General features: G+C 39.2%; 1 protein-coding gene across 3 annotated transcripts in view; it reads right to left on the reverse strand.

Moving 5' to 3' along the window:
* Window positions 1-4,996: 4,996 nt before the first annotated feature.
* TMEM117 (transmembrane protein 117) overlaps window positions 4,997-18,673 on the reverse strand; it is a 557,294-nt gene continuing 543,617 nt past the window's right edge. For all 3 annotated transcript variants that reach the window (XM_070454539.1, XM_070454538.1, XM_070454540.1), the window contains exon 8: window positions 4,997-6,747. In XM_070454539.1, coding sequence (XP_070310640.1) covers window positions 6,101-6,747 — 647 coding nt within the window. In that variant the 3' untranslated portion in view covers window positions 4,997-6,100. The remainder of the gene's footprint in view (window positions 6,748-18,673) is intronic.

The raw sequence follows: 18,673 nt of genomic DNA on the forward strand, positions 1-18,673 counted from the left end.
TTACAATACAGCTTGCTCACCTTGGTAAAGACTTTAAATGATAAATTATGGATGATTACTTCAAAATATGGTTGTTTCCAGAGTCCATGTTCAAATTATGCTTTCTAAAACTGGCCAATCACTAAGCATTTTTTATAGTTTAAATATTCATAACTACATATTATTACTCTGGCATCTGCCTGAGGGTTCATTTAAAGTATGCAGAGGTCCATTCTTTCCTTTCCCACCAGGAAAGTGAAATCATGCAAGAAACCAGTTCCAATGTTGGAGATTGTATTAGGATAAATCTGTGTTGTGGTTCTATAAATGTAGCTTAAATCAGAACACCTGGCAATGAATGCCATTTAATTCAAACTTACCTGTTTCAATCATATGATTTAACTTGCAAATTGCTTCCAGACAGCTGTTTGAAATTATTTAATTTAGGTTCTTGAGAGATAAGAATTGCTAGAAAGCATACATCTTATGGTGTTACAACTGCTTCTCAGGTCATCCTCACCAAAGATCCTGTTTGAAAGATACTCTAGTTTAGATGGATCTTTATGAAGGATTGTAATGGAAAATCATGGGGCATTGGATGCAGGCAAATTTGGGTTCAAATCTTAACTCTGTCTTTGCTAGCTTTATTATCTTGGGCCAGTTAATAAACCTCTCTGAACCTATTTCATCATCTATGAGATTAAATTAGGGCTTCCCAGATGGTTCAGTGTTAAAGAATCCGCCTGCCGATGCATGAGATGCAGGTCCAATCCCTGGGTTGGGAATATCCCCTAAAGGAGGAAATGGCAACCCACTCCAGTCTTCTTGCCTGGAGAATCCCAAGGACAGAGAAGCCTGGAGGGCTACAGTCTATGGGGTCCATACTTACTCTTAATGGTTAATGGGAAGACTAAATGGGATAATTTGTTTGCACATAGAAAATAATCAAAACGGTATAATATTGATATGAAGAATGAACAAAGATCTAGATAGAACAAAATATTTAAGATGAGGAACATCTATAAATTTGTTTTGTTACTGTAGTTCTGAATTGTAAATTATAGTGGTCCTCAATCACGCAGGTTAAGCCCTTAAAAAACCTAGTAGTAAAATTATGTGATGTTAAAAAACTTGAAACCATATGAAAAATTATGTTAGAGGACAGAGCTTAGAAATAAGCCTATGAAATATATTAGATGTGTTTCATATTCTCTGAAGTAAAGTAACTGATACTTAACACCCCAAATCAGTGGTATTTTACATGTGTTAAAATAGTAATAATACTACCTAACTTTTTTTAGTGTTTCTCACTAAATTTTTAGTGTTTCTCACTAAAAATTTTCAGAATGTCTATCCCAAGATATTTTTGTTCACAAGATGCCAGCTTTTATATGCTAATAATACACTACAGACTTTGCCCTCATGTCTGTTCTCTCATCAAGGAAGCTGCAGCCTTTCCTCTGTTACGTGTTGATTTCGTCCTTCTCTTCTTCTGTTGCCCCCTCCACCAACACCTATGTCTGTAGTTTGTTTCCAAGGTCCCATACCCCGACTTTTGGGTCTCACCACACTCCATGGGGCAGATGTGGCATCATTTGAGTGTAAGGATGCTTTAGGGAACCATCCAACCTTTTGCGTCACCCCCTCAGTTGTATTCAACATCTTTCTGAGTCTCCTGCCTAACAGGCAGGAGTACTGTCCTCATGATAACTTCATGCTGAAGTTCCTTTGACAACAGCCTCCCTCCATTCCCTGAAGTTTCAAGGCCCATTTGCACTAAAACTGCCATTTTTCATTTCCAAGACTTCCTTGCTGCATTTCCATCCATGCTCTACCATCTGCCTAACCTTCTCTTTCAGTTATAAATATCCATGTCATTTTCCAATTATCTTCAACAAGAGTGACTTGTAAGCCACAAATGCTACATCTCAACTTCTCTAATTATTCAATTACAGTACAGCCTGGTCCAGCCTGAACAGTAGCAAGCCAAACATGCCTGACCTTGGGTCCCTTATCTATCTTTGTTCTCGTTAATCACTACCGCATGTACACAACATGTTTAAAAATAAAAATAGGGATAAAGAAGAAAAGTGCCAGTTTATCTGTTGCAAAACTAATTCAATTGCTCTCTCCTTCCTAAGGGCAGAAGTGGTTAATAGATTATAGAGTTTGGTTCTGCGTAACAAAGCTGGGGGAAATCAGGCCAGATAGATTAGGAAGTCACAGCTCCATCTGAGAGAGAAAAGTCAATAAAAGCACAATACCAAATTGGGGTTGCATACCCAAGAATGGGAGAAGGCAATGGCACCCCACTCCAGTACTCTTGCCTGGAAAATCCCATGGACGGAGGAGCCTGGTTGGCTTCAGTCCATGGGGTTGCAAAGAGTCAGACACGACTGAGTGACTTCATTTTCACTTTTCACTTTCATGCATTGGAGAAAGAAATGGCAACCCACTCCAGTGTTCTTGCCTGGAGAATCCCAGGGACGGAGGAGCCTGGTGTGCTGCCGTCTGTGGGGTCGCACAGAGTCGGACACGACTGAAGCGATTCAGCAGCAGCAATAGCATCCGAGAATGAGGACTTCCCTGGTGGCTCAGAGGTAAAGAATCTGCCTGCCAGTGCAGGAGACGTGGGTTTGATCTCTGGGTCGGGATGCTTCCCCTGGAGAAGGAAATAGCTACCCACACCAGTATTCTTGACTGGGAAATCCCATGGACAGAAGAGACTGGCAGGCTACAGTCCATGGTGTCGCAGAGAGTCGGAAACAACTTAGTGACTGAACAACAACGGTAACCCAAGAGTGAAGTGTCAGGTTGCAGTGAGGACAAGTAAGTGGTAAGAAATGGTAGGGTGCTGAGATTTTGGCTGTCAGGTAATACAGTTGGCATCATAAACTATCTTCCCCAGGTGCTCAACACTAAAGAACTCGTTTGCAAAGCAGGATACCACAGGAGATACGGATTCAGTCCTTGGGTTGGCAGGATCCCCTGGAGGAGGGCATGGAAACCCACTCCAGTGTTCTTGCCTGGACAGAGGAGCCTGATGGGCTATAGTCAGTAGGGTTGCAAAGAGTTAGACATGACTAAAGTGACTTAGCATGAATGCATGGGACTCAGAAGACAGCCAAAGAGTGTAACAGAATTGCTCATAGAGCCCAGTCACGAGATATGACAGTGCTACCAACTCTTACTTTCAGATATGAGTGTCTGTGTTGAACAACTTTCTGTTGTCTTGTTAGCCGGTAGTGCTACTGGACACTACTTGTGAAGTCTGATGCTATAAAGGTGACAGGGGATTTTGTGTCTGAGAACTCTCAGAATAAATGAAGAAGAAATAATTCTTAGCATTTCTAATAGGATTCACTGATGATCTTAGATGTGCAAGAAGATAAGTGAACGCAATAAGGAGCCACCACGGGGAGATGAGATAACTGACTGTGGTTATATAATTTAAATGGGTATGTGATCATAAGATTTATGTCTAGGAATATATTATAAGGAATAAATTCAAGTGTTTATTTAATTTTCAATTTAAACTGCTAATGAAGTACTCTGTGATATAGGATACTAAAATCATGTCAAATTAGTACAATTTCTACACTGCACAGAAGAAAATACTATAATTACTGAACAGTAGAAATATAATTGTTTATAGTTCTTAAGCATCACAGCAATTAAGTCATCACATTTGTTATGCTTTCTTTAGAATTGTGGTTAGTGATTTTTAATCCTCTTCTTTTAACTCTCCATTTTCTGAATTTACTACACATTTTTAAAGTGTCCTTGATAGTCCAAAAGTTTTGTATTCATAAAGCTCCGTGGAGTCATAACCCAGTGACATACAAACCCAGATCTGAGACTAAGCATGGATGGGTGTGATTTTGACTTTATTTCATTTCCTAATCTTTAGTTGGAGTAGGTGCAAATGGAATGTACAATCCAACAAAAGAAGTAACAAAAGGAGGGAGGCCCATGTGCAGAAGAAAAGGTCAAGAGTGGTCGATACAACTGAATACTGGAAGTCTTTGAAGGCTTGACTCTTGTTTGACTATTCTAAAATGTCATCCTTGGAAATTATTCCACTTGATACTAAAATTCATGGAAACCTTAAAGACATATTTTCATATCAGCTGATATCCACTTTCTCCAGTCAACCCCCTAAATCACCTAAGCATAGTGCTCTAAGGTTGATGAATTGGTTTGTTTTTTATCTTATCTCTGCTAACAAGATTCTTTCATGAAGTACTTCCTTAAGAGCCATGTAAAGATCCTCAAATAATATTTTAATAAGGACTACATACAGATAATAACACCCGCTTTCTAAACCAATTTCTTCCTCATTCTACAAGACAATGACTTTCAGAAAAAATAAAAATATAGTCTTAAGTGGCATTATCTACTTGTCCCAGAGCCAAAAGTTGAATGCTCCATGCTATGGAGATTTGGTAATGGCCAGTGTTCCTACATATCAGGGATAATGTGATAAGTTCCTTTGCACAGAAGGGTCAATGGGTTACCGCAGTGAGCTTGATCTCTGCAATTTTAGTGTCAGAGATATTTATGTTCCTAAGTACCCCATGCATGCTATTAAAGGTAAAAGAAACAGCAGGGGCATGGTTTCAATTGCTGAGCAAACAATGGTAGAAAGATGTTTATTAAAGCTGACTCTCAAGTGACAGATAAATGCATAGTTCTATTATGCATGCTAATTTCAACATGCAGCAAGCTTAAAAGCAGATAGATCAAAACAAAAGAGGTTTAAAAAATCATAAAGACAAAATAGAGCTATGTTGGTATGTGACAAGAAAATAATTTTGCCTTAAAAGTGAATCCTCCTCAACCCCCTCAAGAAACATGTAACCACAATTTATGGAACAAAATTAAAAGCAAGTTGGGATTGTTCCATTTCATAGCTTGCCTGGCTTTGAGTTTTTTTTTTTTTTTAAAAAGGGCTGTTGTTAAACTAAGATACAATTGATCCTTATATTATAAACAAACAACTAGATCACATAATTACTGATTTGTAATTCTGATTTATTAATGTGCGATGTTTAGTTCTTAAAAAAAAAAAAGGAAAACAACACAAACACACACACACACAAAACAAGCCAATAAACAGACTTTTTCATGCGCATCTTCTTTTCTACCTCACAAAGTTCCATGGCATGATTTTTTAGAGGTGTTCCCTTGCTCAGGGCTGGCATATATTTTTCAATTTTCACTGTCCAGAGCCATATTTACAGAAAGATGTACAAATATTGTAGATGGTAGGCTGCACAACCCTCACATGATTGAAACTTCAGTTCCTTGGTTTTCTAGGGCTTTGTGTAAATGCCAATAAACTTCAGAGTTTACCTAACTGTGCCTCTCAACCTTTGGTCCCAAAGGTGAAGGGCAGGATTTTTAATCAGGTAGCAATTTATCTGTAATTAGGAAAACATAATTACATATTATCATCTAATTGCAATTACTGGTTGGAGAAAGTCACATTTCACAAGTAGTGACCCATGCTGAATTATCATTCTCCTATTACTGAATTCTGCATCTGTATTTGTATTTGGCAGGAAGCCAATAAAAATTCAAAGGTAATCACTATGCTTCTCTGCAGTCCAGCTGTCAAAGTCACCAACTTCACTGCTGAATAAGAAAGCGAGACATACATTCTGAACCACATCTTGGCTATATCTGTTTCCTGCTCAGACATTAAGTGGAGATCAAAATAATTGTATACAAAAAAAACCCCATGTGACGTAGGTTAGAGAACTGTTCCACGCTTCATTTCTGGTACAGTTAAAAAGTTTAATGTCTCAAGGCACCACTATGGTTGAACATTGGATACGCGGGTAACCAGCTAATCTAGTAGGCTGTAAAGTCAGTAAATAGCTTGTGCAACTGTGAAAAGCAATCTCTAGAGGACTGTTAGATATACTGTAGGCACAGGTATCATAATAATACAAATAGAAAAAAACAATGAGTCCTAGAAAAAGCATGTTGAGCACCGTTGTGGCATCATTTGTATTTCTTTACCTAACGCTACGTAAACCTCACATTTACGAAAGGAAAGACTAACTTCTGAAAGTTACACTCAAGGTTGCTCTTTGTGCTTTCCCCAAAAGTGGATCTAGTTCGTCGGTGTACTTTTGGAAGTCGTTGGATCCCCGTCACCCTCAGTGGTGCTGGTTGATTCATTCAAGTGCGAGCTCAAGTTCTCCGACGTGAGGTGGGAAGACTTGTAGACGATCTCGTTGAAGTCAGACCTGATGCACACCAAGGCGGGGTCGTTCAGCGGGTCTTCCACTGAGGCCTGGGTATTTTCCCTTGTGATTCCCATGTCCTTGCTGTGCTCGGAGGGGGATTTCCTTCTCATGCGAGTGTAAGTTTTGTCTTGATTCTCCATGCCTTGCTCATTTTTCAAAAACCGTCCAAAGAACCAAATGAAGAATCCAAACCACACAAAAGCTATTAAACTTGGAACAAAAGCCAGACACTTGACATCGAGGCTTGCCCCTATGAACCTGCTGTGGAGGAACATGTCTCCCTCAACATAGGTTTTATTAGTCCGAGGGTTGGTGTGGTTGGACCGCCATTCCCAGGATAGCTTGGTTCTGTTCAAATCCTTTAGACTCTCTGAGTCTTTGACTGTATATATCTTCTGTCCTGGGCCAATATATTGTCCATATTCATGAGGCTTATAAAATATCTGATTCTTCCACATATTAAGATCCAAAATCAAGACGAGAAAGATAATTCCATAATTAAACCATTTACCTGCATTAAAAAAGAAATACTGTGTATTAGTCAAAGACTGGTAAAACTGCAATAGGGTTTTCTCCTATAAAATGGAGATAATGGTATTATAGCATAAACTGTTAATGTTTTAGACCTGTTAATTTTTTGAGAGTGCTATGCTGCCATTAAGTCAATTGGCAAAGGGAATTTCCTAAATGGATGTTAAGCATGTGAAAATGTAACTCTTGATCCCAGAGCCAGCAATTTATGGTATTTACACTAACTAGACAAAGTCTCCTGGCTTTTAAGGCACCACCACTATACTCTAATTGGGTTTCATGTAGGTTATTCTCTAGAACATTTCAATTAAGGTTTGAAAACAAGTTCTAATAAAATTATTGGAAAAGTCCAACATATGATTGAATATCTCCTATGGTTTTATAATTATGTCTGGGAAAGAAATAAATCATTTTGCAGTGTAAGCACAACAGTGCATCAATTGAATTCACATTGCTGTTTGTTGGTGACCTGTTGATTAAACTATTAGTCGATGTGGTTCAGATCAATATTCCTTGAGCATTCATTTCAAGACTTTAAAAATAATTGCATCAAATTCTCATTGAACAGAATCCATTCATCAGACATATAAATATAATTAAAGCTTTAGATGATATGATTTGGAGAGACTATAACCACTATGACTTCTTTGTAGGATTTAAAAGTCCTATATAGATGTAAATCCATGGCTAATTCATTTCAATGTATGACAAAAATTACTGTAATGATGTAAAGTAATTAGCCTCCAACTAATAAAAATAAATGGAAAAAAAAATAAATAAAAGTCCTATATAAATAAGATATTATTTAGAGACATTATCTAGTGAAATCTTTGCATCTTTAAATGGAAATAATGTGGAAAAACTTTAAAGGGATACTATATTCCATTACAATTTTTATTATTATTTGTTCCAAATTTTACAGTATGAAGTGTTAGCTTAGTAACACCTCATAGTTTTGCTATCGCAAATAATGTGATATATTTACAGATTCTAAAAGATTTAGTTATAATTATTATATATATTATGTCAAAATTATTTTGTATTTAAAAATAATGACATTGAACATTATTAAGTTACTGCCTCACATGAGAGCTTAGCTCTTGAGAAAACGTCTTACTAAAACTGGTAAACACGTATTTTGTAATACATACTTCAATAGAACACATAGCTTAAATATGACCTTGGGTAAGGAAAGGAGGTTAGGAAAATATTTTATCATCATCATTACACATTTTCAAGCTCCTATTAGGTGCAAATATGAGGGCTTTCCCAAACCCTTGTCTAGATGCCAAAACCTACTAGCTACATTAACTTGGGTTAGTTGCTTAAATTCTCCAAACTCCAATTTCTTTACAAGCAGAAAATAACAGTACTTATTAAAATGGTTAACATTTCATGAGATTATTAGATACTAAGCACAATGTTTGCTATATAATAGGAACTCAGTAATTGTCACTATTATTATCATCAAAGTCTTGCCTAAGTCATGATAATGTCCTCATTTGCATGGAAAGGTACAACTTCTCTATGAAGAGAATTTATTTAAACCACAGGAAGGGAAATGTCCTAAAATCATTCAACCATACAGGGTTTATAATATTTGTAATGAAAATTCTTGCCTGAATGATTAATTTGGCACTCCCAAACTATAAATTAAGTGGGAATACTGGAAACATTTCCAGATATGAAAAGATGCTTATAACACCTTGTACTGTTAAGCTCAAGCCACTCCTGCCCTCTTGTAACTTCAAAATGAAAACAGAATCAACCATAAAATAAATCAAGAAAGCTCAAGCCAGAGAAATTCCACCAAATACAAAGGCAGGCATCATTGCCAGATATTTATTGTATTCATAATAGACTCTGTGAAGGATACCTTAGTAGATCCTGAGGACATATGTCACTGCCTTCAAGGAAGGAACTTATCATCTTATGGGAGAAAACACAACAGAGACATCAACAGATAAGTAATAATAATAAGAGGCCACATCTAAGAGGTGCCAAAGGAGTGATACAAACCATAAAGCTGAAGATGTTGAGAAAATGGAATAAAAATTGAGTGCTAACTTCTGCAGAAGGGATTTTGAAGGAAGTAGCAATTCATGTGGTCGAGAAAGAAAAGGAGGACAGGGAACAGTTTGGAAAATGTTATGTTTCTTTTAGTGTATGTTTTTATTATGCTGCAGATAGAATAATGTACAGAAAAAGATCAGCTAATGTGGAAGAGAGGGGACAGAGAGAAGGGAAAGAATGGAGACTATCATAGGAAAAGAATGCACAGCAAAATGAGAGCTAGGTGATATGAAAAGTTCAGGGGTTCTCATCCAGTATCACAGAGGCACTAAGTTGGTAGCTTTCATGATTGAAGCAGTTGGAAGAGGGGTTTTGGGTCCTTCTCTGTTGTAGGAGATCCATACTTCTTCTCCTTTTGGGAACTACATGGGTTATGAAGCTATGGGGAGGGGAAGAGGTCCTTCAACCTGAATGACTGGCCATCAACTTCCTGACTCACAAAGTGAAAAAAGTGAAAGTCAGTCATGTCTGACTCTTTCCAACCCTTTGGAATGTCGTTCAACAGGCTCCTCTGTCCATGGAATTCTCCTGGCAAGAATACTGGAGGAGGTAACCATTCCCTTCTTGGGAGATCTTCCTGACCAGGGGAGGAAACCTGGGTTTCCTACATTGCAAGTAGATTATCATCTGAGCTCACAAAGGCCCCTTGGAAAAACCCTGTTTAGATCACATTTATCAACTCATGAAGAGAGCAGTCTCCCATACGGGGTTTCTGTTTCTAGGGTAATGATGTCAGAAATTGAACACAAGCAGCACCACAGAATCAGAAAGGAAAAGAGGAATGCTCACGGAGCTTAGAGAAGGGCGCTTTTCTGGTGGCTAGAAGATGCTCAGTGAACAACAGTAAAAGGAAAAAATAAAATAAAATCAGGGAACAAAAGTGGTCGTGAATGTACAGTGATCAACCTGAAGGAACCATGCAGATAGAAAGAGCTTTTTTTCATACTTTCAAATTATTTTCTCTACCCAAGTTGAATGGTGCTGGGTCAGCTTGACCACTAAACATTCACATTAAAAAATCATGTTATGTCACTTCTCAAGTGACCTGGTGTCTATATATTAAGACAGGAGGAAGGAGACACCAGTTAAGCATGTGTTGCCTGACAGTGGATACCATTACTCTGCTCTAACACATGTTTACTGTTTTGTGAGAGGGGAATCATAGGGACAAAAACTGCAGGCTGGACACCAGCGGATGGGGATCAAATACTCAGTACAATGTGGGTAATGTGTTTAACCTCTCTAGATCTCAATAATTTTAGTTTCAAATTGAGTTAACAGAAATAGATGCCTTCCAGTTCTATGATTCTGTCCTCTTCCCCCAAACCCTTCGATATGTTAACTATGTACATTCAATTTTTTGTGCTGTGAAATGGAGAATAACACCAGTGTTGTTCAGTTACTCGGTCATGTCTGACTCTTTGTGACCCCATGTACTGTGGCATGCCAGGCTTTCCTGTCCTTCACTATCTCCCCGCATTTCCTCAAATTCATGTCCATTTAGTCAGTGATGCCACCCAACCATCTCATCCTCTGTCATCCCTTTCTCCTCCTGCCCTCAATCTTTTCCAGCATCAGGGTATTTTCCAATGAATCAACTCTTCACATGAGGTGGCCAAAGTATTGGAGCTTCAGCTTCAACCTCAGTCTTTCCAATGAATATTCACGGTTGGTTTCCTTTAGGATTGATTGGTTTGATCTCCTTGCAGTCCAAGGGACTCTCAAGAGTCTTCTCCAGTACCACAGTTCAAAAGCATCAATTCTTCGGTGCTCAGCCTTCTTTATGGGCCAACTCTCACATCCATACATGACTACTGGAAAAACCATAGCTTCAACTATCTGGACCTTTGTTGGCAAAGTGATGTCTCTGCTTTTTAATATGCTATCTAGGTTGGTCATAGCTTTTCTTCCAAGGAGCAAGTGTCTTTTAATTTCATGGCTGCAGTCATCATCTGCAGTGATTTTGGAGTCCAAGAAAATAAAATCTCTCATTGTTTCCATTGTTTCCCCATCTACTTGCCATGAAGTGATGGGGCTGGATACCATGATCTTAGTTTTTTGAATGCTGAGTTTTAAGCCAGCTTTTCACTCTCTTCTTTCACCTTCATCAAGAGGCTCTTTAGTTCCTCTTCACTTTCTGTCATTAAGGTTGTGTCATCTGCATATCTGAGGTTATTGATACTTCTCCTGGCAGTCTTGATTACAAATTGTGCTTCATCTAGCCCAGTCTTTCATATGATGTACTCTGCATAGAAGTTAAATAAATAGGGTGACAATATGCAGCTTTGACAGACTCCTGTCCCAATTTTGAACCCATCTCTTGCTCCATGTCTGGTTTTAACGTTTACTTCCTGACCTGCATACAGGTTATTCAGACACCCGTCAAACCACCTCAAAGGATTATCATGATTGCCAACTAAAAAATACAGTCACAACCTGAAAGTAGAGAGCTGTTTCATTTGGAGGGAAGGTTTAAGACTCTAAATCTAGGAAGTAGCTCTGAGAAAAATGCTCTTAGGAGGCAGGGGGGGAAGTCAGGCTATATACAAGTTTGCAATAAAGGGAGCAGGCAGTTTGAACATCAAAGATCAGGTATCAAGTTAAGGAATTTAGCATTGTATGTATGGGAAGATGCAAGTCTCTGGGCTCACTGAATTAATTCCTTTCATATGCACTTCAGCTATCTGGAGCCAATCCTACTTCCTCGTTCACCTTGCTTCTTGCATTCCCCCAGCCCCTCAGCAATCACTGTGGGGGTGGCAGCATCTGCTGGATCTCAGTTTTGGGAGTCCTCATTCACACTTGGAGGCCAGATATTGGTGATGATTGTGACATTTCTTGTTTATTAATATGGCAGGAGATGTTCTCATTTCACAGAATATAATGAAAAGTTGTGGACCTGTGAGGTGATGCTAATGGTAACAAACCTGCCTGCCAATTCAAAAGATGTAAGAGATGCCAGTTCAAACCCTGGGTTGGGACGATCCTCTGGAGGAGGTCATGGAAACCCACTCCAGTATTTTTGCTTGGAGAAGCCCATGGACAGAGGAGCCTGGTAGGCTACAGTCCATTGGGTCGCATAGAGTCGGACACGACTGAAGCAACTTAGCATGCATGCAAGCACAATGAGAAGTGGTATTTGAGAGTTCTCTGAAATATATTGTTTGCCCAAAATGTAGGGTACTATTATTTCTACAATTTCTTCTTTCTGCTTCATTAATCCAGTTAATATACGATCTAAGTAGAGAGAAGAGAATGTTAATGGTTTCTAACAAAGATATACCCTCAGTGTTTCAGTTTGGATAAAACACAATGAATTACTGAGCAGTGACATTAATAGGTAGATATCACTGGACCAACTGGGCTTCCCTGCTGGCTCAGATGGTAAAGAATCTACTCCAATATGGAAGGCCTGGGTTCAATCCATGGGTGGGAAGATACCCTGGAGGAGGAATTGGCAACCCACTACAGTATTCTTGCCTGGAGAATTCAATGGACAGAGGAGCCTGGCGGGCTACAGTCAGACAGGATTGAGCGACTAACAGTTTTACTTTCACAAACTAATTACCGTTTTACTTTCACAAACTAATTACTGGAGGCCCCAGTGTGTATCTAAATGTAAATATGCATTGTGAATCAGCATATTTAACATGTTAAAAATCCCGAGCAATTGATAATTTGTCTACAGCTTGCAGTAGTATTAGTCCAGAGAAACGCACACAAAATGTGAAGCTAAATAGCAGGGTATACATTCTCCCCATACCCCCACTCCATTTCCACAGCTGAGAGACCACGTTGTGGTGGGGAAGTGTAGAGGGGAGAGAATTAGATGAGGCAGGATTCCTATTGATTTATTTCCTTTTCTGCTTCTGTGAATGTAGCCTCGCCCTTCCCCCATTGTTGTAGATGCTCAGTTGAAAATGAAACTGCTGAAAATAGAGAAGAAATGGCTCTTCTTACTTTTTGCATCCTGCCCACCTGACATAACTCCTGCTCCACTTACCCATCGGGATAGAGGAAGGATGTCCATCTTTCTCTACAGTGCTTTTTTCCATTTTCCTACACAGTGTTTTGTTACCTTCGTAATGTTCTCTCCTCTTTAAAAAATTACTTTTATGAGATGCCACAAACTAGAAAGCAAAATCAAGTGGGACAACTCAACTTAGTGTACTTGTCTATGAAGTGAAGGAGTTGCGTTATATAACCCTCAAGATTTCTTCCTAGTCCTAAAAGTCTCCTTGATGAGTCTATGAAATAAACACTACCTCAACCTTAATGTTTTATGATGGAGCAGGAAATCTCACCATTAGAGCAAAAAAGATGCAATACACATTTTTCATATGGAGAAAGATTTCCTAAAAAAAAAGACTGTATATTCTCAGAAGTGCTGTTTACCATAAAGAATAAATTTGAGTCTCTGAAATGACTCACATTAAAAGGTGTAAGACACAGAAAAAAAAAAGACTAACAGTGCTTCTATTGCCATTTTTTCATGTGTGTTGTTGTGAATGTACAGTCAACCAACAATAACAAGAGGTTTGGTATTTTGGCATTAATTGTATGAGACTTTTTGCATTTCCCCCTGTTGTTTCAACTACATAGCATAATGTAAATCAGCAAGGAGGAAGGGTAAGAATCCATACATTATTTCTATTAATCTCCTTCTCGAAATACCTCACTGTCTCCTTTAATGAGAAATCCCTGCATGGTGTTATGGGATTGCTTCTTTTCTGTCTTGTATGCTTGTAATGAATCTTACTGATTGGCAAAAATGATATTATCATGGTAATTTTCTCATTTTACTTTGTGGGAGCTTATAGAATCCTGGGCTAGTTAATTTTAAAAGAATTCTTCATTAAATATCAGCCTCACTTTAGCATAGGAAATGACAAGAGTTTGGGGAAAAGTGTTGTTTTTTTTTCAACTAAGGAAAACTACTATATGTGCTGATGTTTCCACCTATAATGAACCTTTCATGACTCAAATATGCAATTATAATATTTTTAAAAAAATCTTTCACCCAGTAGGGTTGCCAGTTAGCATTGAGGTTGAGCTGTGTTGTTAGCACCTCTATAGCAAGTGGTGTTACCATTTGGGCGGACCCTATGCCCAGGGGTCATGCTCCACAAAGTCACCAGCATCCATTACGTGATCACAGGAAACCTTGACCTTGAAGAAGATGAGGTTTGCATAATTAAATAGATAACAGTTTGCTGTAATAGGTTTCCTGGCCATGTTCAATATCCTCTCATTCTAGACCTGATGAGTGTAAACAGGGCACTCTGAGTTTGTGGCTCTTTAAGCACTGGCCCCACCTCCCCCCACCCCCCTTGCAACCAGGTAATTTAAGAATATCCAGAAACCACATTAAACGCTTGGATCATGAGGAGGCGGTTGAGCAAATTGAAGATACTTACTAAAAAGTTTATGAACTAATAAGAACTGAGTTAGTAAATTATCTCAAGACTTAAAAGCAAATGAATATAACTTCTTAAAATGCCTCTCATGTCATTGTTACTTTCCTAAGTAGGAGACTACTCCTTTAGGACATAATTCAATATGATGAATAGAGGTAGAAACTTGTGATGATGAAAAGCAAAAGAAAAGGATGTGAAGTTGTATTGAATTCGATTACCATCACACTCTGACTTTCTTGAGACTGGGAACTGTGCTATGCTCATTTCTGTATTCCCTCGATCCTAGTTTAGTTTTAGACACATGTTAAGTCAGAAAGTGTCCATTAATCAATAAGTAAAATCTGAAATACTATGTCCAGAAAAATTTCAAGGAGTGAAGTTCTAGTCTTTCAAATCAAATGCCATTGTCACAATGATCTGGTGAATTCTAAGATACTGCTAAAATCAGATAAAGTCTGGAAAATTGGGAAAAACAAACTATTTAAGTCTCAAAGAATATGATTAGTTATATATTTCAAATCTGTCTTCTGGCTGTAAAGAGAAATATCTGAAAAGCATGTGAGTTTTACTACAAAAACCCTGATCGTAAATGAACCCAGGACACCTCAGTCTGGACAGGACAGACCAGCTTAGAGGCAGCAAGAGCTGACAGGCTATGGGCAGAGCAACCATGGCCTTGAAGAAGATGAGTTTGGGACAAATAAAAGGAATTGCTGCTTTAGGTAGAAGTAAACAGTTAATGCTAGAGCTTCAAAATGTGTTGGAAATGGAAATTGCTGCAGGAAGTGTTCAGAAAAATTCATAACTGAGAGACTAGCAAGAGATCCTTGTATGCTTTGGATAAATTCATGATCACTGGGGACTGTCATGGTGAAGAAGATGCATTGCATTTCCCTATAACAAGTCCCTTGCTAATTTTGCCAGACAGAATATTCTGCTGGATGGACCACTGGCCTGCCCTCACCAGCACTTTCCATGATCTGATTGACACAGGAGAGCTCCTTAAAAAACAATCCTTGGGAACTCATTTGCCAGAAATCATGCACCTATGGAAATAAAATGAAGGACATTATTTTTATGCATTATTTTCTACATTCTCGCCATTGTGAAGCACCTGTGCCCTCACACTGCTCAGGAAACTGAAATAGAACACAGACCTAGGGAGGCTTGTTTACTGCTACATTTTCCATTTTTGCCGAAAGGTTCCCATGGGCATCGTCGTGCCAGTAGTGTGAATTCTCTCCTCACAGATGCACAGGCCTTCCTTCTGGCCTTTCCCCCAACCCTCTCCTAATTTACTCAGATGATGGCCACCAATGGGACACTTCTTTTGTCTGACTAGGATGACAGATGGCAGAGCTTCCACTGGGATCAGCATTAATAGGACTTGGGGAGCTTCTGAGTCTGAATTGAGAGGCCATTCCTCTCTGGGCTCCAGAGACTTAGTACATCATATTTTGAATCCATCTTTGCACTTACCTTATAGGGAAACGGGAAGAGGGAGAAAGAGGTAAGTATACGGTTGTATTTAGCATTTACTTTTAGGAGAATAAACAGTGGACTTGAGCTAAAGGCACCAGTGTGACCAAATCACTAACCATTTATCCCCTTTATTACTGAAGTTAAAATTCCCAGAAAAAAATATTTTAACACACCCTTTGAAAAGAGATGATTTATTTTTATAAGCTGTAGCTCGGCTTGTAAAATGAAAGCTCATACATACTGCAGCAAACCATCTGTCGGGGGGATCCAGATGAGCTAAACAGATGCAACAATTCAAGTTATTTCTGACATGCATAAATAAAACTAGCTAGGAATCAGGATTAAAAAATACTCAAATCCTAAAGGCTTTTAAAATGTCAATGGGAACTCATCAGTGTCAGATAACCCTCATATATAGAGCATTTCATTGGGAGAGAGATTTTTTTTTTTTTTAATTCCTAGCTTTGTCTTTCTCGAGGACTCAGAACATAACTGCTATTTACATAACAGCAAAGAACTCAGAATAGTTGATAAATAACCAGAGAGACTTCTCTCAGGCTACCTAGTATTTTTTGAATTATAGGGAAAGCAGATTCTGAATGGATAAAAGGAAAAGCTTTAGGTAAAAACAGTGAGAACTTACTGAGTGCTTGTTTCATGGCAGGCAATGTTTTAAGTGCCTTGTACATATTTATTAATTTCATCCTCACTGCAATCCTATGGGATAAGTACCATCACTGTCCCCATTTAACAGGTGAAAATACTGAACCTCAAAGAGGTTAAAGAGCTTGACAAGGGCCCTGCCACCAGTTAGCAGCAGGGCTGGAATCTACACACCAAATCTTTACATTCCATTGCCTCAGCAGGCACTGAACGTCTCTTCCAGATCACAGAGAAATGATAATTGAGACCATCAAGCCATCCTCGACCCTGGAAGAATCCCAGCCATCCTTGTCTAGGCTCTTCTGGTGCAGAACAAACACAGAGAAAGCATTAGACACAGCTGTCTGGCAGTCTGTAGGATCCTTTTCTAGCCCTGTCTCCAGCTTCTTCTAGACCTTTCTCCAGTCATGTTCTGCTTTGGGACCTCCTCTGTTTTGGCCCCAGCTCTGAACTTTCTAACTCCTCTCAGGTATGCCTGAGAGGACTTCTTACTGACTACCTCATTTAAAATTTTTATTTATTTATTTGGCTGCATCAGGGCTTGATTGGGGCATGCAGGATCTTTGTTGTGTCCGGCAGGATCTTTCGTTGCCCCTCAGAGTCTCTAGTTGTGGTACATGGGCTCTGGAGCTCATAGCCTCCGTAGTTGTGGCACATGGGCTGAGTTGCACTCTGTGGCATGTGGGATCCTAGTTCTTCCACCAGGGATCGAACCCAGATCCTCTGCATTGCAAGGCAGATTCTTAACCACTGGACCACCAGGGATGTCCCTACCCCATTTCTATTGAAATGTGTATTCTGCCCCTTGGGTTTTATTTGATAAGGCTTATAGAAAGTACATAAATGCTGAGAAAAAAATGCGAGGAATTCTGATTACAGGAAATGTTTCACAGTAGCTGTATTTTTCAAAGTATGGTCCTCTGGCTACCTGCATAGGCATCACTGGTGGTGCTCCAGAGAATGGCAGATTCCAGGCTCCACCTCCTACCTGAGGCATCCGACTCTGGGTGTGTGGCTGATGGATCGTTTACAAACACATGCTCTCCAGGTGATTCCCATACAAACTAAAGTTTCAGAACTGTTGACAGATAGAGAGTGTTTCATGCTTAATGATCCCAGGGGTGATTCTATATTTACTGACCAGGAAAGCATTAAGGTCTCCCTACAAAAAGAAGCAGAACTTGGAGGAAGCTATCAAGCTAGCATTTGTGGTTCTCTTGGATGTTTGTGGGCTACTAACTATTGAGCATATTAAAATACAACATAGTGCACTATGTTTTAGGGATTTTACCTGGGTTTGCCCGGAAACAACTATTTTACAATATCAAGTAAAGTCAAAGGCCTTTTAGGGGAGATGGGTGGTACTCCAGAATGGCTTCAGCAACCTCTTTAGATTCACAGAACAGAGAGAACAACAGAGACCAAACAAAAGGGGGAACGTTCTGATTTTCTTCAGTTTCCCTGGGTCGGGAAGATTCCCTGGAGGAGGGCATGGCAACCCACCCCAATATTCCAGCCTGGAGAATCCCATGGGCAGAGGAGCCTGGTGAGCTACAGTCCACAGGGTCACAAAGAGTCAGACATGGCTGAAGTGACTTGGTACACACACATGCATTCTTAAGTAGAACATTCCAAATTATGTAAGCTTTGGGCACCACAAAACTTGCCCCTACCCTTGTCTATGAATGACAGCATATATGACAAAGCTATGCATAAAAGCCCTGAATTAAATATTTTTAACAGTTTTATTTTCCTTTCTGGCCAATGGACTCTCTGAGCCTCCCTCCCCAGCTCTCCTCTCCTTTTTTTAAACTTGATGTTCTGCACTCAAACAGGATATTTTTGAAAAGCCTTCGGATAGTCAGAGACAATATTAGTGCCATGATGGTCTGAGACAAGAGCTGATAGTAAGAACAGATGGTTCCGGCAAAAGCCCACCCAAAGGGATATGATGGTACCATGTGTGTGATGGCTGTTTTAGAAGTCTGAGAGGGCAGCGTGCTGCAGAGATTAAGTGGGGACTCTGAAACCACACTATGTGACCTGAACTCAAATTGATTGATTTACCCAGCAGATTTAATAGATGGGCCTCATTCATTTTGAATAGGAAAAGAAACCTGCTATATCTTCCCTATTCATGAGCTCATTCTCCAATTTAGGAAGGTCGCCTCATGCTCAAAGCAAAAAACAGCCTTCAAGTTGGGAAGCAAAGGTTTTTTGCAGCACTCAGATGTTCACGTTCTCTGCGCTCAGGCTATTTTTATTCGGCAG

This window comes from Odocoileus virginianus, chromosome 24 (genome assembly GCF_023699985.2).
Source record: "Odocoileus virginianus isolate 20LAN1187 ecotype Illinois chromosome 24, Ovbor_1.2, whole genome shotgun sequence".
NCBI classification, from domain to species: Eukaryota; Metazoa; Chordata; class Mammalia; order Artiodactyla; family Cervidae; genus Odocoileus; species Odocoileus virginianus.